At 55.6% G+C, this 19,516-nt stretch overlaps 10 protein-coding genes and 1 non-coding gene across 11 annotated transcripts; 6 read left to right on the top strand and 5 right to left on the bottom strand.

Moving 5' to 3' along the window:
* Positions 1–352: 352 nt before the first annotated feature.
* On the bottom strand, positions 353–1,666 carry BO82DRAFT_406841 (Gfo/Idh/MocA family protein; the record flags this gene model as incomplete). Its single annotated transcript, XM_025639599.1, has 1 exon — positions 353–1,666. The coding sequence occupies one exon, from the start codon at positions 1,664–1,666 to the stop codon at positions 353–355; it is 1,314 nt and encodes a 437-aa protein (XP_025486990.1).
* Positions 1,667–2,215: 549 nt separating this feature from the next.
* Positions 2,216–3,131, top strand: BO82DRAFT_436382 (SGNH hydrolase; the record flags this gene model as incomplete). Its single annotated transcript, XM_025641110.1, has 5 exons — positions 2,216–2,394; positions 2,470–2,503; positions 2,585–2,689; positions 2,761–2,871; positions 2,895–3,131. 5 exons carry the CDS (start codon positions 2,216–2,218, stop codon positions 3,129–3,131), a joined length of 666 nt encoding a protein of 221 aa, XP_025486989.1.
* A 281-nt stretch (positions 3,132–3,412) lies between these two features.
* BO82DRAFT_406839 (uncharacterized protein) lies at positions 3,413–4,169 on the top strand (the record flags this gene model as incomplete). The annotated part of the gene is made up of 3 exons (XM_025639598.1): positions 3,413–3,440; positions 3,495–3,888; positions 3,968–4,169. The coding sequence occupies 3 exons, from the start codon at positions 3,413–3,415 to the stop codon at positions 4,167–4,169; spliced, it is 624 nt and encodes a 207-aa protein (XP_025486988.1).
* A 548-nt stretch (positions 4,170–4,717) lies between these two features.
* Positions 4,718–6,181, top strand: BO82DRAFT_295359 (FAD-dependent pyridine nucleotide-disulfide oxidoreductase; the record flags this gene model as incomplete). Its single annotated transcript, XM_025631859.1, has 1 exon — positions 4,718–6,181. One exon carries the CDS (start codon positions 4,718–4,720, stop codon positions 6,179–6,181), a length of 1,464 nt encoding a protein of 487 aa, XP_025486987.1.
* A 243-nt stretch (positions 6,182–6,424) lies between these two features.
* On the bottom strand, positions 6,425–6,498 carry BO82DRAFT_t299. The gene has a single exon. It is a non-coding gene; the product is annotated as a tRNA-Val (tRNA).
* A 174-nt stretch (positions 6,499–6,672) lies between these two features.
* On the bottom strand, positions 6,673–7,724 carry BO82DRAFT_195199 (uncharacterized protein). Its single transcript, XM_025630555.1, has 3 exons — positions 7,261–7,724; positions 6,902–7,029; positions 6,673–6,776 (listed from the first exon to the last, which is right to left on the bottom strand). The coding sequence occupies exons 1-3, from the start codon at positions 7,427–7,429 to the stop codon at positions 6,705–6,707; spliced, it is 369 nt and encodes a 122-aa protein (XP_025486986.1). The 5' UTR covers positions 7,430–7,724; the 3' UTR covers positions 6,673–6,704.
* On the bottom strand, positions 7,492–8,406 carry BO82DRAFT_425296 (uncharacterized protein). The gene has a single exon (XM_025640325.1). It carries the CDS (start codon positions 8,262–8,264, stop codon positions 7,935–7,937), a length of 330 nt encoding a protein of 109 aa, XP_025486985.1. The 5' UTR covers positions 8,265–8,406; the 3' UTR covers positions 7,492–7,934.
* Positions 8,407–10,052: 1,646 nt separating this feature from the next.
* On the top strand, positions 10,053–12,473 carry BO82DRAFT_295444 (putative facilitated glucose transporter; the record flags this gene model as incomplete). The annotated part of the gene is made up of 10 exons (XM_025631865.1): positions 10,053–10,175; positions 10,239–10,615; positions 10,692–10,948; positions 11,018–11,398; positions 11,456–11,613; positions 11,687–11,781; positions 11,836–11,969; positions 12,033–12,092; positions 12,159–12,251; positions 12,316–12,473. The coding sequence occupies 10 exons, from the start codon at positions 10,053–10,055 to the stop codon at positions 12,471–12,473; spliced, it is 1,836 nt and encodes a 611-aa protein (XP_025486984.1).
* Positions 12,474–12,782: 309 nt separating this feature from the next.
* On the bottom strand, positions 12,783–14,392 carry BO82DRAFT_436379 (fungal specific transcription factor domain-containing protein; the record flags this gene model as incomplete). The annotated part of the gene is made up of 5 exons (XM_025641109.1): positions 13,939–14,392; positions 13,646–13,861; positions 13,437–13,565; positions 13,109–13,377; positions 12,783–13,035 (listed from the first exon to the last, which is right to left on the bottom strand). Exons 1-5 carry the CDS (start codon positions 14,059–14,061, stop codon positions 12,783–12,785), a joined length of 990 nt encoding a protein of 329 aa, XP_025486983.1. The 5' UTR covers positions 14,062–14,392.
* Positions 14,393–14,872: 480 nt separating this feature from the next.
* On the top strand, positions 14,873–17,133 carry BO82DRAFT_194985 (FAD-binding oxidoreductase). Its single transcript, XM_025630553.1, has 7 exons — positions 14,873–15,261; positions 15,316–16,142; positions 16,205–16,434; positions 16,490–16,671; positions 16,722–16,751; positions 16,804–16,877; positions 16,927–17,133. The coding sequence occupies exons 1-7, from the start codon at positions 14,977–14,979 to the stop codon at positions 16,967–16,969; spliced, it is 1,671 nt and encodes a 556-aa protein (XP_025486982.1). The 5' UTR covers positions 14,873–14,976; the 3' UTR covers positions 16,970–17,133.
* Positions 17,134–17,599: 466 nt separating this feature from the next.
* Positions 17,600–19,254, top strand: BO82DRAFT_194987 (endonuclease/exonuclease/phosphatase family protein). Its single transcript, XM_025630554.1, has 3 exons — positions 17,600–17,910; positions 17,966–18,222; positions 18,290–19,254. Exons 1-3 carry the CDS (start codon positions 17,695–17,697, stop codon positions 19,149–19,151), a joined length of 1,335 nt encoding a protein of 444 aa, XP_025486981.1. The 5' UTR covers positions 17,600–17,694; the 3' UTR covers positions 19,152–19,254.
* Positions 19,255–19,516: the final 262 nt, after the last annotated feature.

The following is a 19,516-nucleotide window of genomic DNA, read 5'->3' as shown; positions in this document are numbered from 1 at the left end:
GCATTCCGCTGGGTGCTCTTGGCGCGGCTTCCCCACATCATCCTGGACGGATTTTTTTGCCCGCTTAGGGCATGGCGTTGTGTTAGCAGGACACCAGCACCAGCAGCATATCGCGTGTTACAACTAGTAGAAGCGAAAGAGGGCAAAAGAGAGGGGTTTGAAAGATGGTGGAAATATTCTGATTGGCTATAGGTCTATCACACTACCTCTAAACGATATTGCGGTCTTTGTTCACCTCCATGAACTTACAAGAGCGTACTATCAATAAGGAAGTGCATATCGTCAAGAAGAAGATAATTTCACTTTAAATCACACACTTAAATCTAAGGTCTATGTAACTAGCCAAATGAATCTAGGGCAGTGTGAGAAGATCACAAACGTGGACGACCTGACCGGTGCGAATGGCACGGTTCGCCGCCATGCCGGTCAGAATGGAGGCAGCGCCATTGACATGGTTCGCGGCGCGTTTGAAGTCATCCTGCTCCGGGGGATCACCGCCGAACAGCTCCCTGAGCATGAGGGTATCCCCTCCGCCATGCCCACCCGCCGTCTGCTTGACCTCGATCTCCCGTGGCGGCTCGAACAGTGGGCGCAGCAGCAGGGTGATGCGCTCAGCCGCACCCTCTTGGGCCTGCTCGCCCCCGGAGTTGACGTAGCTGCTCTCGACGACTTCGGCCTCGAGTCGGCCGCCGGTTCCGTTAAAGCTGATGCGGAAGCCTTCCCAGGGGGCGTAGGCTGTCAAGGAATAGGTCAGGACCGCGCGGTTCTCGTAGCGGACAATCACGTTCATTGTATCCTCGATGCTGATGCCGTCGCTGAAGACGCTCTGGTCGCGGTAATAGGAGTCCTCGTGTTCCGCATCGAGGTAGAGGGCCTTGAGAGTAGGGTTGCGGTCGAGGTGGAGGGCGAAGGGGTCGTCCTGGGCGGCGGGGCTGCCGTGGGCGCGGGTGTAGGACTGGCGCACCCCGCGACTCTCCGCATTCTCCTTGCCGTAGAAACGCAGGTCGCCCTGCGCAAAGACGGTGGCCGGGCGCGACTGCAGCCACCAATTGACCAGGTCGAAGTGGTGGGTGGATTTGTGGATCAGCAGGCCGCCGCTGTTCCGGGCGTCGCGGTGCCAGCGGCGGAAGTAGTCGGCGCCGTGCTGGGTATTCAGCATCCACTCGAAGTGTACACTCGTCACCGTGCCAATGGCCCCGGACCGGAGGACCTCAAAGATCTTGCTGTTATGCGGCGCATACCGATAGTTGAAGGTAACGCGCACATTCCGCTGCGTGCGCTCCACCGCGTCGAAGATCTCCCGGCATCGCGGCGCGTCGATCGTCATCGGCTTCTCCGTCACCACATTGCAGCCCAACTCCATCGCCCGCACGATGTAGGTGTGGTGCGTGCGGTCAATCGTCGTGACAATTATCTCGTCCGGCCGCGTCTCTGTCACCATCCGGTCGAAGTCGGCCGCCAGATACGTAGGCACTAGACCTCTCCCGAGGCTCTCGACCTTGGAGCGGGCGTAGTTGAGCCGGGTCTGGTTGGTGTCGCACAAGGCCACCAGCTCACTGGTCTCGCTGAAGTCGCGTGCGAGACTGGTGTAGAACAGTCCGGCACGACCCCCGGTGCCCACGAGGGCATATCGCCTCTTTGGAGAAGACAATCCTGTTTGTGTCATGTTGCGAAGATTCGGAGGGTGGGCGGAAGGTGTAGACAAAGATAGAGGCAATTCTTCTCTTCCAGCCAGATTGCTTGACATATATAGAGCCAAGGTCTTATTTCTCCATTTCTCTTATGATTGGTGGCATTTGGTAAGGTCGTATGCAGGTTTGAGAGGGGGAAGCAGGGCATCAACCGGATATTTTCAAATTGCCGGATGATGCGGGGGGCGGGGCAAGCGGGTAAATTCCTGGGGAGGGTCCGAAGCAGTCGACTGTCCTCACCTGCTCTACCTAACAACAACGACAACTGACCATCTTTTGTGTTATTTCCAAACCTGCATGAAACTGGTGGAGAAGAACCATCCCTCGCGCACATCATTCGCGGATTCTTTGTCTTCCAAAGCGGGGTTGTACTATACAGACACATGCAGATCGCACGGATAGAGGATCGATGGCCAATATAAAGGCAAAGCCAAGAGTTCCTGGGCCCCGACCAAAGAACCCACAAAGCAGAAACTGCAGCAGGAGTCGTCCATTGACTCATGCTTTGCCCAGTCTCAGTCATAATGATACCCTCGAAGACGCTCGCCCTCTTAACATGTGTGGCGCCGGGTATGGCAGCCAAACCGGCTGCATTCTACTTGGCGGGTGACTCGACCACCGCCGCTCAGTCATTTAGGGGTGGTAGGTGGGGGGTAGGATTCCTCGCGACCCTCACCGATGGGGCCATTGGCACTGATCTGGGGTACAACGGGGACACCACTGCGAGTTTTGTGGCCGGGGGAGCCTGAGCGAACGTCATCGATGCCGTCACCCGCAGTAAGATCTCTTATCAGCCCTATGTGACCATCCAGGTGAGCAAGGGCCCTTTCCCAAGAAGCAAGCAACCAGCGGTCATAACTGCATCTGACGGACATCTATCTCGGACACTCTAGTTCGGCCACAACGATCAGAAGAATACCTCGGGGGTCACCCTCGAAGACTATGCCACGAATCTGCAGACCATGGCGGAGGCGGCGGTCACCGCAGGAGGAATCCCCGTACGTGAACACATCCGCATCACATCGTATCCCTCAGGGAGCCACACATTCATTTTTCCACCGGTGACCAGATCCTGGTGACTCCAATCTCCCGACGCACCTTCAACCCCACCACGGGAACGGTGATCGAGGACCTGGCCACCCAGCGGAACATCACCATCACCGTCGCAGAATCCATCGGCGTCGACTATATCGACTGAACGAGGCCAGCACCGTGTACCTGGACGCCATCGGGGCCACGGACGCAGCCAGCTACAACCGGATCACCACCGACTACACCCACCTGAGCCCGGTCGGCAGCGTCGTCTTCGGCAATATGGTGAGCTGGCTGCTGCTGACCACCACTTCGCTGGCCAAAAGCCTGAGTGGCTGGCTACACCGTCCCCAACGCCGAATCGTCGCCGCTGTCGTCAATGGCACCTACATTTACCCCGACGTGTAGAGCGTAGAGAATGCGAGTGTCGCGAAGGTGGATGTCAGGTTGATTGAGAAAGTTTGACTTTCGTCTGGGCACATGGCAAGAAAGGTGTGCGGAGCTACTTCGTGCCGCTCAGTTCTATACACCTTATTTGTATTAAAGCAATCGAGGGATACTGAGGGACTAGTACTAAATGAACGATGTTTGATTTCTGTGAAGAAGAACTCGTCTTGTAAGAGCAATACTTACATTTTCTACGTGAGAAGACTCGCAGCAGGGATCGTCCAGTCCAGGCAGGTGGTAGCATGATATCTGAGGCTGCGGAGGAGACATGTATTGAACCTGCCCCTGTGTCGAGGAACCAAGACATTTGACGACGGGTACCAGCCTGGACTTCGTCGGCCGCGACCTCGGCGCTGTACGCCTACGGCCATGAGACCGTTGCCATCGGCGGCTCAAACGAGGAATGGGCCAGCGGGTCCAATCTGCCCATGGTAATGGAGAATTCGGGTGCCACCTCCTCCGCCGAGTCCCTGCTAATGGCCTCGCTGGCGGGCGGCGCCTTTTACAATGCCTACGAGTACATGGGCCCGGACAACTACGGCCTATACTACCCCACGAGCACCAGCACGCGGGACTTTACTCCCGTCGCGCGCAGCTCCTACGTTGCTGATGTCGTGGCGACCAACAACTGCCCGCCGGCGCCGGCGGCACCCGCCTCGTCTACTTCAACCCCTCCAGCAACAGCACCCTGGACCAGCGCAGCATCGGGGACTTCATCGTCAGCTACAGTCCCGCCTCCACTGGCGGCGTCGGCATTGGTATCCTCCGCAGCGCGACCAGACCCTGCTCCTGGCCAGCACGCGCAACTCCACCGTCACCATCGCCGGCCTGTCCACCTACGGCATAAGCGCCGTGGAATATGGCTACTACACCTCGGCCGGCAACTTCGTCGCCAACGGCACTGTCACCTACACCTCTACCTCGGCCGGTCTCACCGTCGCGGTGCTCCAGGATCAGCTGGTCCACATTGAGACGAAGACGGCCTTCACCTTGCCCTAAGTGGGTCGTACAATGGTCGTGGGTGCCGGTTGCTCCTGGGAAAGTAGTAGAACACACGAACACACGAACACGTGAATATCTGTGTATCTCCCGTACGGTCTCCTAATCCACGAAGATCAAGCTCCCTTACGCTGTGAAAATAGCTTCGAGGTCAATACAGTACCACTAAATCAGCTCTACACTCCACGAGTCTATCAGTGTTGATAAGCTTGCCGGGACCTTCCGAACCACCCCATAACCCAAACATCCCATCCACGTCAGGACGGCTCTTGTTGAACGAGAGTCTGCGTCTTCATGACGTCGTCACTTTCCACCTGGAATCTTCCTCCCTTTCAGATCCGACTCTAGACCTGGCCAAAAAAAAAAAACATATTACGTTCCCGAACACGAGCACTCATCCGTCACCCGCGACCACAGATAAGCATGCTTTATTATTCTCTCCACGGCTTACCCCGCACCACGATGTCAGATAAATACCTTCTCGAAGAATGTCTATCCGCTCCATCGTTCGTTCCACCCTGCAACCACGGCCCCTAAGCCAAAGAATCATGGCCACCGTCGCAGCACCCACGCACTACGACGCCATCATCATCGGCTCCGGCCAGGGCGGCGGCACGCCCCTCGCCAAGGCCTTCGCCGAGGCCAAACACAGAACCGCCTTGATCGAACGCGCCCATGTCGGCGGCTGCTGCGTCAACGAGGGCTGCACACCTACGAAAACCATGATCGCCTCCGGCAGGGTGGCGGCGCTGACGGGGCGGGGCCCGCAGTACGGGGTGCATCTGCCGGGATCGTCGCAGAGCGACGCACACAAACCGAACACGATCGTGGTTGAGATGGAGAGGGTCCGGCAGCGGAAGCGGGACATCGTGGAGTCGTTCCGGAGGGGCGGGGAGAGTCGATTGAAAGCCGCTGGGGTCGATGTCTTGATGGGGGAAGCGAGCTTCGTGGATGGGAGGACGCTGGCGGTGGCGATGCGGGATGGCAGCAGCAAAACGGTTACCGGCGGGACGATTGTGATTAATACAGGGTGTCGGCCGTCTGTTCCGGAGATTGAGAGTCTTGATGCGATTCCGCGGGACAGGGTCTTGGATTCGACCTCGGTGATGGAGTTGGATCGCGTCCCCGAGCATTTGGTGGTGGTTGGTGGCGGGTATATTGGGGTCGAGTTCGGGCAGCTGTTTCGGAGACTCGGGGCTAGGGTTACCATCCTCCATCGCGGGACGCAGCTGTTGCCGCGCGAGGATCCCGAGCTGGCGAGGATGCTGCTCGATATCTTCCGGGAAGATGAGATGGACGTCTTGCTGGATACGATACCCGTTCGTCTTCAGCCGGTCGCCGACGACAGTTTTGATCTTTCGATCACGTCGAAGCAAGGCGACCGAGTCCTAAGCGGCGTGTCACATATCCTCTTCGCGGCTGGGCGTGTACCGAACACTGAACAGCTAAAACTCGATGCGGCAGGTGTTGAGATCGACCCAAAGGGCTATATCGCCACCAACGAATTTCTGGAGACATCTGTGCCTGGCATCTATGCTCTGGGTGATGTCAAAGGCCCCCCGGCGTTCACGCACGTCTCTTACGACGACTTCCGGATCCTCAGGTCCAGCCTTGTGGCATCCCACCCGCCAGCGGCTAAGCAGTCAACCAAAGGCCGGCTGATTCCCTATGTGGCGTTCACTGACCCTCAGTTCGCGCATGTGGGATTACACGAGCACGAGGCACGAGAAAAATACCCCGACAAAAGGATCCTCACTGCGCTGATGCCGATGAGCTATGTAGCACGGGCCTTGGAGATCGACGAGGTCAGAGGAGCCATGAAGGCGATCGTTGATGGAGAGAGCAAGCTCATCCTGGGATTCTCATGCTTGGGCGTCGAGGGTGGGGAGCTGATGAGCGTGGTGCAAATGGCCATGGCGGGAAATTTGTCGTATGAGAAGTTGCAAGATGGTATCTTTGCACATCCCACACTTGCAGAATCCTTGAATAATCTTTGGGCGTTCTTGAAGTGACTCGTTGCCGGCGGAAGTAATTTGTTGGGTCATTCACTAGCCAGCTGGCCCCCATATATATATGCGTGTCAAGCACCGGTTCCATGTTTTGCTTACAGGGCGGAACTCTTCACGGCACGAAAAAAGCTAAACAGAGACTGAATAGGAAGATGCTCGTTTGAACTCTTGTGTTACATTAGTTCTACATCCTAGATACTGAACGATTTACGCGGTGAGAAGAGTCAAAAGGTGGCAAAAAAAAAATGACCAGACTGGGGCTCGATCCCAGGACCTTATCGGTGTTAACGATACGTGATAACCAACTACACCATCCGGCCAATTGTGTTTGAGAAGCAGAAAACAAAGTACATGTCCCAAGCAAGACATACATGTGTCCATGAGATGAAGCCGGAATCATACTATGAGTGAGGCTAACCTATGTCCTGATCTTCGAAACGTAGCCGGGGGATTTTGTGCTCGGTCGCAACCAGCCTGAAGTGGCTAGTGGTGGAGAACTGGACGGCCATAGCCGTGGTGGCATGGGTCAAAACAAAACGACTTGGCGGATACTTCTTCCAAAAAGAATTTCTTCCAGAACCTGGAGAAATGCGGACTTCTTCAGATTGGTTAGTAGGGTAAAATGTAACTTAGTGGAGATTCGGAAGCGGTGAAGCTGAGCAGCGGCTAAGTCTGGGTGAGTTACTGAGTAGTTACGCCCACCCGTGACACCAGGCCACGGACCTGTTCTGTTTGCGGTGTTTGCATGTGCATATTTTTCTGCCACATTCGAGTCGAAGCGAGACCTGACTTCGGCCATGGCATACATAGACGGAAGTGTAACGCGTATGATAGCCGCAAAAGAGCTTTTCCTGATGCTGGATCAGTGAAACGCACATTCTCACACACTGGGCCAATTCTGGACTCAAAGACGTTCCGAGCGACGGACCAAACGAGCTAGAACCCGACGGCATGGGTCGAGTCTTCGTGTATTCATAGATACCCGAATGTGGAAACCAGAGCATGAATGTGCTGGGGATGGTTGAACACGAGAACACAGGATGGAATGCAGGTGAGAAAAAACATCATTTAGGCCCACAAACTCTTGTTGTGAGTGCTGCGTAACTTCTCGTACTCAGGTAGAGCCCATTTGGCCATCCACTCAGACTCCAGAACCGGTTGAGCAGACGGTCGACCCTCCAGCCGAAATGAAAGCATCGAGCGCAACATCGAGTAAAGTGAATCTCGTTCGCTTGAGCCAAAGGGTGACATTCCCTCTTTTATCCGTGGTCGCTGCACGTTCGATTCAAAGCGATCCTCCAGTGTTCGACGCCTGGTGGGAGCGTTTGGCCGTCTAGACGATTGACTGGTTCAAGGACCGGCTCCCCATACTGCTCGTATAGCTTTTTTGTGGATAACTGATCAAAGTCACGGGGCAGTTGGAGTAGGATGTTTCCGCGATGAAGATCTCCATGGACGAAGCCCCGTGAATGGATATAATGGATAGCAATCGCAAGCTGCGCGGCTACGACTCGGGCCACTTCAAGCTGGAAAAGGCTGATCCAAGATCAGAAAGACTCACCCTGGCCGGCTTAGTCACCAAACAGATGTGTTCACCATTTGGGCCTTGAATGTTGAATTTATCCAGGATTGAGGGGATCATAGTTCTGCCTATGTCTGATAACAAGGGAGGTTTCGAGAGTTCCGAGATGACGTCAATTTCGGGCGGGTTCGAATATGCCGTACAGACTTTCACGGCAACGTGTATGCGAGATCGCTAATCTCGGGCCAGCCAAATCGTCGAGTATGTCCCATGCCCAAGCTTATGGATAACCCGATAGCGATCGTGGAGACGATCTCCGATAGTCCCTGGGTGATAGCCACCAGGCTGATAGTATTTCATTCTTTCCACATCTTCAATAGGCTTGTACAGAACACGAGTTGGGTTTATTGTTGGTACCGTCAGTTTGACCATAGCTAGAGAAAATGCACGAGAGCTTCCACCGTGAAGATATAGTGGGTTTGCGTTCTTTGAGAAGAGACCACAACGAGGAAGCAATCCGGGCGAGAGCAAGGGCCGAGGGAGTAAGATGCACGGTTTGCTCATGTTTTTTTGCCCCCCTCCCCTCTCTTTCCTGGTCTTTTTTACCTCTTATGCAAACCAGGCCTTATTATTTCGGAGTTGAAACTGGCGTAGGGTACATGGCCAATTACATTAGCCCCGTCTAAGACGTAAAGGGGTGAAACGTTCTTCCGAGCGCGGGCGCTTTAGGCCAGTCCGTCAGATTAAGGCTCGCAGCCCAGCTTCTCACCCACCGCCACACCTTTGCCTCCCTGCCTCCCAAGAGAGCTAGACAACTAACTAAGTGAAAAGTTGAGTTGATTAGTCGGTCACTGGACCGGCGCCCATGTGCTGACGCTGCTCCTTGAGAAGCTAAGATCGGCGACGAATGGCCCTCTCACCCCGCGTTTGCTGCCGAACCCCAGGCCGTGTGAAACCTTCCCAGTTTTGCTGTTCGTACGAGGGGAAGAGAATTGGATGGAAGTCGGGAGAATCCTGAGGTCTTGAACTTCTACTCCAACAAGGTTAGGACTAAAGAATCGTATCCCAAGACACCAAGAAAAGCGTGGGGGCATATTCTACGGTCATGTGACCATCGCTCTCCTCCCCGCACCATGCGGACTGGCGACCACTCGGACGCTCCGATGGTCAAGTTATAGTCTACTGCACCTGTGACCTGAGCGGCGAGAAGTCTCGGGGAGCGATTCGGGTACGATGGAAATCCAGGCCGTCAGTCAGCAATCATGTTTGCCATCGTAGACCGGGATGGTGCTCATCCGCCCCCGGATTGAGGCAATAACCAGGATAAGCAACCTGGCAAAGCGCAGCGAAAGGTAGCGCGAGTTAAGAGACTAGTGAGCAATCCCAATTATGATTCGCTGCCGAGAATCCCCCCAGGATTCGAGTTGTGACCCCGGATGTAACTGATACATGTCACCTTCCAATTATTAGTCAGTGGGGTCACGGCAGGACCGAAACGGCGAAAACCGCCGCCAGACCGGAGGGACGGAGGGCCAGAGTAATAGCGAGCAAGAAAAGCTTCCCGGGCACGGCACAATACTCCAGTGAAGACCTATCGGCTTGTTGAGGCTAAAGGGGGGGGGAATGGTCAGGATAGCCTTTCCCTTAACAGCCACATACATCATTACACCTGATTGTAGGTCTAGTCTTGGTACTTTGGGGGGGGGGGGGTTTCACCGTTTGTCTATTGAGGTGGGATTACGTTGTCCATCTCTGGCTTTGTAACCGAGGGCCAGAAACCTTGTCTTTTGATCCGCCAATCAGGCTCGGTGGTTCAACCCTGAGAATTTGGAAGGTTTTATGGTACTATCGTGGTCGACCACGTTCCAGCGACCACCAGCGATCTGGGGATCCGGGGTATGTCCGATTTTTGGAGTATTTGGTCTGTGTGGGCGTGTGTGGAATGTGGAGTTTGCGGAGAAGAGCAGCAGAGAGCAGCAAGAGGCTAAGAGCCCAGGCGCTTTGAGCGCCGGAAGTGGGGTTGCGGCAAAAGCCACCAGCCGCCCAATCCTGCAGCCAGCCAAGCCCTAACTGGTTGTCAGATGGGCATACGCTCGTATGATCGGTCTTGTTGCTAGTGCTGACAATGCTACGAGTCCGTGTCCCCATGCCCTTTGTACAGTACTGTAATTACCCCATGGGGAAGGGTGAATGTATTGGCCTATATGCGGTGAATGAGCCACCTTTTTTTTTTTTTTTCTTTTAACCCCCCTTTGGTTTCTTCTTTAAACCCCCCATGAGGCTTTCGGTAGGAGACATCTTTCTCAGACCAACCTCCCTCCCATCCGCCTCAAACTGACCCACCCATCCACCATGAACGAGAAGACGTCTGCGGACGTGATCTCTCACAATGAGAATGTCGCCCCGATCACCAAGCCCGAGCTGCCTCATGCGGCTCGCGGGCCAGCCCTCAATCTGATTGAGAATCCTCTGACGGTGAGCATCGCGCAGGTTGACCTTCTTATGATCTCGGGACACTGACTGTTTTGTCACTTGAAGCGCAAATCTCCAGAGCAGGTCGTTCTTGACGCTCGCACGTTCGCCGACTCCCACGGCATGCCCGAGCACGCCGATCTCATCGCTCGTGCTGCCCTGGTCGCGCGGGACCCTCAGAGGTTCGAGTCGATCCCTGAACTCAACGACCAGGACCGCGCTGCGCTTATCTACGAGAGGGATCACAAATGGCATGGCCCATTCATGCTCTGGTACTCAATTGCCCTGTGTGCGATTGGCGCCGCGACGCAAGGTTGGGATCAGACCGGCTCCAACGGAGCGAACCTCTCTTTCCCCCAGGAGTTTGGCATCGCTGGGGACGGTAAAGATGAGTGGATTGTGGGACTGGTCAACGCCATCATTTTCTTGACGGCTGGGATGATGTGAGTGTCGAGACTCCCCGATAGTCTTCTTTCTTGTGGGCTTTCTCGCAGGACTGATTGGTGTGTTTCTATGCAGTGGCGCCTTCATTGTCGATCCGCTCAACCACTACCTGGGCCGAAGAGGCGAGATCTTTGTCACTGCGTGCTGTCTGACCGCCACCCCCATTGGATCTGCATTCGCCAAGTCGTGGCAAGGATTGTTCGCTGCTCGGTTCGTGATGGGCATCGGGATTGGGGCCAAGAACGCGACGGTCCCGATCTACTCGGCGGAGATGGCGCCTGCGCGCATTCGAGGTGCTCTGGTCATGTTCTGGCAGTTGTGGGTCGTCGCAGGTGCGCTACCCTCTCCTTACCATCGGATCGAGAGCCCACCGATTTACCCTACTAACCTCGTGGATCAAGGTATCTTCTTGGGCTTCGCCGCCAACGTGATCGTCAAAGACACCGGTCGCATCGCCTGGCGCCTGCAACTCGGATCCGCCTTCATTCCATCCTTCATCCTGGGGCTGGGGATCTTCTTCTGCCCGGAATCCCCTCGCTGGCTGATGAAGCACGGCCGGTACGCCCAAGGCTTCAAGTCGATGCTGCGTCTGCGCGCCCACCCCATCATCGCCGCCCGAGACTACTACTACTCGTATGTGATCTACGAGGAGGAACTCCGGGAAGCGCGGGGCGCGGGCTATTTTGCTCGGATGTGGGATTGCTTTGCCGTGCCTCGCATCCGCCGGGCCAACTACGGCGCCTCGACCGTCATGATCGCCCAGCAGATGTGCGGCATCAACAGTAAGTTGGGCCGAGTCGTGCTCGCTCCCGGGTAGACTTGTCTCTGACGCTCTGTAGTCATCTCGTTCTACAGCTCGACCATCTTCGAGAATGCTGGATATAGCGCGACCCAGGCGTTGTACGCCTCGCTGGGCTACGGCGCGATCCAGGTCGTCTTCACCATCCCGACCGTGTTCCTGATCGATACCAAAGGACGCCGGACTCTGACTCTGATTGTGAGTGGAGCTCTGTTTCTTTCTCTCCTTGAAGTCTAAGCAATGATGAGACTGCCGACTAACGCCCATCCAGACATTCCCCCTCATGTGCATCTTCCTCCTGGCGGCCGGTCTCTCCCTATTGAAAGACACCGGTAGCAAGGGTGCGCAGATTGGCCCCGTCGCTCTGTACGTTCCTCAGAACCATTCCAGCAGCATTGATTTGGACTGACCCCAGCGAAGGTTCGTCTACCTCTTCACTATCTGCTACTCCCTAGGGGAAGGGCCGGTGGCGTTCCAGTACTCGGCCGAGGTGTTCCCGACCATCCAGCGTGAGCAAGGTATGGCCTGGGCTGTGTGCATCAACAATACCTTCGGTAAGCCCTTCTATTCGTAGGATAACCATAATCAACGAGCCCCTGCAGCTAACAGCCACCCAGCTGGTATCCTCAGTTTGACCTTCCCTCGGATGAAGACCGTCATGACTCCCACCGGTGCCTGTAAGTGAAAGAAGACTCGATTTACTCAGCGCGAGGACGTGATCTAACTCTCATGACTGTGTCTAGTCGGATTCTATGCGGGTCTGAACTTGATCGCCTGGTTCATGATCTTCTGCTTCGTGCGCGAGACCAAGCAGCTCACCCTGGAGGAAATCGATCGTAAGTTCCCAGCGGCCAATCTCATCCACTTACAAAGTACCAGTTGCTGATGCCTCTGTGACAGAGGTTTTCTCCGTCCCCACGAAGAAGTTCATCAACTACGAGTTGACGGTGTGGCTGCCGTGGTTCATCAAGCGATACATTTTCCGGCAGAAGATCGAGCGCCCGCCGCCGCTGATTGCGACGGCAGGGCATTCCGACGATGTCGTCCAGGTCTTGTAGTCTTTTGGAGAACGGCGCGCAAGAGCATCCAGGGAGGAGGAAATGCCGGAGCGGGCTATTTTCTGCTGAGATATCTGGCTGGATGCAGTTCTAGAGCTCTCCTGTAATATTTAAGGGACTTAGCCTCCGGGAGAAATTTTCACAGACAGGCATATGAAGACACCAGGCTCTCCATTTCCGGGCCTTGTTTTTCTGTGTTACATGGTCTGATCAATAACACCCGATATCTGGATAGCACCGCGTAGCTTAACCTCCCGATCGCTCATAAGACCCTTCACACATGCCTATCTCAGAAACAGGAACAGCCCCTCACTCCCCCCCGAACCCACCCTCTGCCCCGTCTAAAGGCCCTATCTGCGCCACGATGGACAAGAACTCCACGGACGAGATCCCGATCTGCTCTAGAAACTCCACGTTCGCCAGCTGCGGATCCCCCATCGCCGCCAACGACGGACCACTAAGCTCCTCTTCCCCGGCCACCCCGTCGCCGTACCCCACCAGCCCACCCGCGGCGGCGGTGGTGGAGTAATCATCCCCCCCTTGCATTATCCCCGCCGGGAACCTGTAGACTCTCCGGTGTATGCGTCTGCCACGAGGACGGGCGGCCGGGGCGACGACCCGCGCCCGACACCGACATCAACACGGCCACCTCCTCCAGCAGCCGCTCGAGGTGCACCAGCCCTTCCTTCCGGGCGTGAGCGATGCGGTTTCCGTGGTAGATCATCGCGTCGAGGATGGAGTGGGCTTGCTGGCTGGGACTGGGACTGGGACTGTTACCTTCTTGTGTGGTGGGAAGTGGTGAGGAGTTCCGGAAGAGGGTTCGGGTCAGGGCGAGGTGGATGGCGGCGTCGTAGGTGAATTCGAGGTCGTAGAGGAGAAGTACCTCTAGATTTTGTGGAGTTATCTAGTGAGGTCATGACATTTTCTTTTATCGGGAAGAAAGGAAGAAAACAATACACCTACCGAGAAGACTGTCGGTGCCTGAAGGATCTCGATGCACAGGAGGGGCTTGGTGAGGGTTAGGAAGTCGTTGGTGTCGAGGCGGTCGATCAGGGCGGAGAGGAGGAGCGGCCGGGTGGCTACGATTACGCACTGGTTGGTGATTTAGGTGAGTAGAGCGTGTTTCAAGGGGCGGGTTGGGTTCTGCTGTTGGGGAGATGGGACTGGCGAACCTGGTGATATAGTAGGGTAATGTGCTGCGTGCCTCTGGGCATCGTGTTCAGTGAATTGCGCAGTCGGATCTGGATGATCTCCTCCATTTCGTGCGCGTATCCTGCCAGCGTCCACCAGAGACCACGACATCGGGCCACAGTCTCAGACTCCAGCTGCTCCTCGGACAGCTGAGTGTGTAGGCCCTCGTATTTTGCGATTCGGATCGCTTGCCCGAGCTGTAGCATTCGACTTATTCAGTACAAAACCCGGCCCTGTGTATCAGAAGAATCTCTGCGCCCAGTGGTACACTTACGTCGATATGTGCGGATTCCCTTTGGTCAATCGAATACAAGTACAGACTAGCCAGGGCCGGTACCTCTATCGCCAACAACAAGCTATCCTTCCACAGGGACGCATGGTCAGGCATCAAAGACATGGCGCGGGCGAAGAACCGTGAACCCGGGGGCTGATCCGGGCGCTTCGCCCACACAGCAGAGCGACTACGAGGAGCTGAATGAGCCAAATCGCCTGCAGAGATCCCTCAAAGCCGGCCGCCCTTCGCTTGGTGGCTGGCAGATGCTTCTCATGCACACAGTCGTGGGTCTTTCAGATTGGTCGGGATTCCGGAATATTGCGAGTATACGTACCACTTACTACATATTCATCATGTTCATCCACCTTATCGACATAATGCTCTGTTTGCGATCCATGCAAGTGGCAGACGGCCTCCGATATCTTCAAGGTTTGGTGCAGTGCGGGCATTCAAGCCACCCGAGTCAGCCCGAGTGGCTCTCCTGTTAGGGTCTGCGTGAACAGGGAAAAAGAAAGTTTGATATCAGGGTTGAACTTCGGTATCCTTGGAGGTGCTCGGCTTGATGGACTGCCCCGTGAGGAATGCGGTGAACCTCTCCAGGCTCTCGCTCGCTCTTTTTCTCCCCGCACTCTCTCCCCCCCGGCCTCTGTCCCGACCGTCTTTCTTCTTCTTCTTCTTCTTCTTCTTCTGCTTATCCCTGTGATACTACGACAACTCATCACTACACCTTGAGTTCAACCTCCAAGAGCTCTCTTCTCTCTCTTCTCTCCATTCGCTCCGGTGCAAGCCTTAGTAAGCAGACGACCGACCTAGCAGCCTTTCGGAATTGAGCCAAGAATACTCACGTAGTCTTGTTGATATTGTTGACGTTGAAGGCCGAGCGCTCAACCGACCTACCCCGGACCGCGTACCAAAGACGCGAGAAACACGCAAAGATTCTCTCAACACACCCTTGGCGAGGGCAATGCTATTGATTGATTATCCTGGCTCTGTCTCAACTAACGCATCTACTAGACGATCATTCGGGATTCAGCAAGCATGATGAAGGCGTGGCAGCTACGTAGCCTTCGGCCGCGCTGGCCAAGGCCACCCACTTTCCCACGGTCGCAAAAGCCATTCTTCTCCCGATCCAGCTCATCGAGCTCACAGCAACGCGCCTTGGAGCGATCGGGAACTCTTTCCCTCGTGGGGACCGCGGTAGCTACGGCTGTGGTTACTCTGCTGGCCTCCAAAGCGTGGGATGGAACCGCTGCGCCCACCGAAGCCGAAGCCGCCAAGACACAGTCCGGGGGAAGATACGCCGATCGCCCAACCATGTTGAAGGTACAGCCGGCCAGCAATTATGTGATCAGATGCTTCTAACGCATTCACTTCTAGGCTGTGAACGAACTGAAGAGTATACTAGGCGACGAGTTTGTCAGCATGGATGCCGAAGACATCGAGAATCATGGGTACTCGGATTGGTCGACCTCCAACACCACCGAACGCCCGGTCGCAGTCGTGAGTCCCGCCACGACCGAACAAGTCTCCCAGATCGCTCGCGTCTGCTCCAAGTACAGAGTCCCCATGGTCCCATTCGGTGCAGGATCGAGTGTCGAGGGGAATTTCTCCGCCCCGCATTCAGGCATCTGCATCGACCTGTCCCGCATGAACCAAGTGGTCGCGGTGTATGAGCCGGACATGAACGTCACAGTCCAGGCCGGGGTGCGTTGGGTCGATCTGAACAACCAGCTCAAATCGACCGGCCTGTTCCTGCCCATGGACCCCAGTCCAACTGCCTACGTGGGGGGCATGATCGCCACGAACTGCAGTGGGACCAACGCCATGCGATACGGGACCATGAAGGACTGGGTGGTCAATCTTACGGTCGTGCTTCCCGATGGGTCCGTGATCAAGACCAAGAGACGTCCGCGCAAGTCCTCGGCAGGGTACAACCTGAATGCGCTGTTCACAGGGTCAGAGGGCACGCTGGGCATCATCACAGAGGCCACGCTCAGACTGGCAGTGATTCCGCAGGAGACCAGTGTGGGGATTGCGACATTCCCGACCGTGGGAGATGCAACGGCGGCCGCATCGACGCTGATCCGAGCGGCGGTTCCCTTGGCGGCGCTGGAGTTTATGGACGACGTTCAAATGAGGATCATCAACCAGAATGGTGGCGCTGGCGGGAGGCACTGGGTTGAAGCCCCAACGCTGTTTCTGAAGTAAGTATGTGCGTAGTCTGATGTTATTGAGCTGCCATGCAATCTGAATCTGACATTCTAAGGTTCACCGGCACCACGTCTGGGATCAATGAGAGCATCGACCGAACACGGGAGATCCTCAAGAACAACAAAGGGGACGAGTTGGTCTTCGCATCAACCCCAGAGGAAGGGGACAATCTCTGGTCTGCCAGGAAGCAGGCCCTGTGGACGACCTTAGCGGCGAGGCCCCAGGGCACCGAGATCTGGTCTACCGATGTGGCGGTGCCGATCTCACGTCTGGCCGAGATCGTTGGTGAGTAGTGGGCTCCAGCCAGTTTTTTCAAGGTAACCACTGATGGTTGAAACAGAGATGTCCAAGGAGGAGTCCAGTAGCCTGGGACTTTTCTCCACAGTGTTGGGGCACGTTGGCGATGGCAACTTCCACCAAGCTGTGATGTATAACCCTAAGAGCCCTGAGCAGTATCGCGCTGTGAAAGCATGTGTCTCGAGAATGATGCGACGGGCGCTCGAGATGGAAGGCACGATTTCTGTATGTTACTCGGACTTTGGCACTTTGCAACCCCACACTGACGTTCCCAGGGCGAGCACGGCATTGGGATCGGGAAAAAGGTAACCTCCCAGCTCCCTGACGATCAGTAGCAGCGTCGGCTGACTTGAGCAGGATTACCTTGAAGAGGAACTAGGAGAACCCACAGTAGATCTCATGAGGACATTGAAACGAAGCGTGGATCCTCAGTAAGAATGCCGCCGATTATGACTTGGCCAGTACTGACTTAATTTACAGTTGGCTAATGAATCCTGGAAAGGTTTTCAATGACAAACAATAAGAATGTGCTCTGAGATCTCGACAATTCACACGATTGGCATGTTGATCATCCTAAGTTATCCAGGCAACAGGCAACGGCCCTTACCAGGCACATCACTGACGACGCGGATCATGAAGTCCACCTGCTACTTGGGCATGCAATATAAAAGTCGCACAAGACGACTCTATTGGTAGCTCGTGGGTCAATAGCTTGTCTAGCCCGTCGATATGCCATCATCCTCATGGGATCCAATTCTGCAAGCGAAAGTGCCAAGCTCGAGCCAAGACAACGGTCGCATTACCGTGAACTTGGCGCAACCAAATGAAGTGGTTCACTGCTGCCACGTGCAATGCTTGGTCTGTCTATCCGAAGTTATTCTGCAGCGTATCTCACCTCCTGCTCCTATACTCGAGTCTCTTGTGTTATAGTGCCGGCTAGAATCAGGAACAGAATAGGCTTGACATCCGACATTCCTGCAGCCTGCATGCCAAGGATGCACCCACGTACGAACATCACATTATCTCCGCCAATGACCGTGGACAATTGCAGCGCGTGACGATCTTTTCCAAGCTCGCAAGAAACAACCCTGCTGCCGAGAGCTTAGCATAGAGACGAGCACCTCGGTTACAGCTAGTCAGCTCATGATAGCTCAGGGTGCCCCTCTTGTTTTTCATCTATTTAAGTGCCCCTGAAGCAGCTGCTCCACGGAAGAGAGGCACTCTCGCGGAGGATAGACCAGTCTCAGTATGCGAAACCTTGAGCTCTTCGTGCTGAGTGCTCTCGCAGCCGTGTCGGCCTCTGCGACCACTACCAGCGGCAAATTCACCGCACTGTGTTTCAACGTGGCTGGTCTGCCTGAGATCCTTAACAGTAATGATGTGAATGGCACGAAGACTGAGAACGCGGAGGAGCTTGGCAAGTACTTTGCAGAGTATGGCTATGACATCATCCAGATGCAGGAGGTATGTATACATCTTATCATAGTGTGGGCTGCGAAGTTCGCTCATGGAGATCAAGGACTTCAACTACCATGCATACATCTACGAGTACGACGACCACCCCTACCGCACGGCCACTTCTGGCGGGGCTGCCATAGGCAGTGGTCTGAATACCATTTCCAATTACGACTGGGTCGACTTCACGCGTGTCAAGTGGGACACATGCTCTGACGCCTCCGAGTCGGACTGCCTTACCCCGAAGGGCTTCACCTTTATGCGTTGGAACCCGTCTGAGGGAGTGTACATTGACTTCTACAATCTACACGCCGATGCTGGGTAGGGCACCGTCCCCAATCACCACCATGCTGTCTCCAATATCATGAACTAACGGACAGCCTCACAGCACCGAAGACGGCGACGAAACCGCCCGTAACGCCAACCTTCAACAAGTCGCCGACTACATCGACACCTGGTCCACCGGCAACGCCGTGGTCATCATGGGCGACACCAACAGCCGCTACACCCGCAGCGCCGACACCGGCATCCGCGTCTTCAAGTCACAGAACAGTCTCACCGACGTCTGGGTCGAGCTGGAGATGGGCGGAGTGTACCCGACCGCGGGCGCGGACTCGTTGATGTGCGACAACCCTTCCACAAACGAGACCTGCGAGACGGTGGATAAGGTACTGTATCGGGGCTCCAGCATCGTCACTCTGGTCGCTGACAGCTTCCGCTACGACGGCGAGGAGTTCCTCAACACTAACTCAGACTACCTGGGGGATGTGCTCTCCGACCACAACCCGGTGCTGGTTGACTTCAGCTGGACGCTGTCCTCGTCGCTCCGCCAGAGCGAGTTCTCCGGCGGGCCCCACGGCGACTGGTTCAACGACCTTCCCAACTTGCCCGCTTCGCCGGTGGCCTCCGTGCTGACCTTCCGCGGTGCCGACCGCCTGGATGCCGTCGCGCTGGAGCTCACAGACGGGACCACCTTCAGCCACGGCGGCACCGGCGGCACGGCCGTGTCGCTGACGCTGGGGACCGGCGAGTACTGGACCGGGGCAGAGCTGTGCACCGGGCAGTACAACAGCCACACCCGCAACTTCTATCTCAAGGCTACCACGAGCGCTGGCAATGTCCTGGAGGCCGGTACCGCGACGAGCAACTGTACCACCTTTACCGCGGATGACGGGTATGCCATTGTGGGGTATATGGGGCAGGATGGCGATGAGATCGATCAGTTAGCTTTCATTTATGCTGCCTACTAGGGTCGTGTCGCTGTCAAGGTGGTCTGAAGCTGTGAGGTGTTAGACTAGCATGGAAAGCATGCAGCAATTGATCTGTTCGTGATTCGCCTGCCTTTTGCGCTTTGCGACCGCTGCCTAGCCAGATATATGGTAGAGTCCGGGTGTTTGCAGAATCACTTGAGCTTCGAGTAACGTCCATCATCTCAGCCTTTGACTGGGTGGTACATTCATCCTTGTTCGAGCCTTGAGGCCATGAGTAGACCGCAATGTATGGCGCACGTAATGACGAGCGGAATAGATCTGGTGTAGTGGTGGATTAGATAATTAATTGCCAAGTTTGTATCGAGTGCATGAGCAAGAGTGGTGATTATAGACGGTCTACAGTC

Source organism: Aspergillus uvarum (assembly GCF_003184745.1).
Source record: "Aspergillus uvarum CBS 121591 unplaced genomic scaffold BO82scaffold_78, whole genome shotgun sequence".
NCBI classification, from domain to species: domain Eukaryota; kingdom Fungi; phylum Ascomycota; class Eurotiomycetes; order Eurotiales; family Aspergillaceae; genus Aspergillus; species Aspergillus uvarum.
This window is presented reverse-complemented; position numbering and strand designations above follow the sequence as displayed.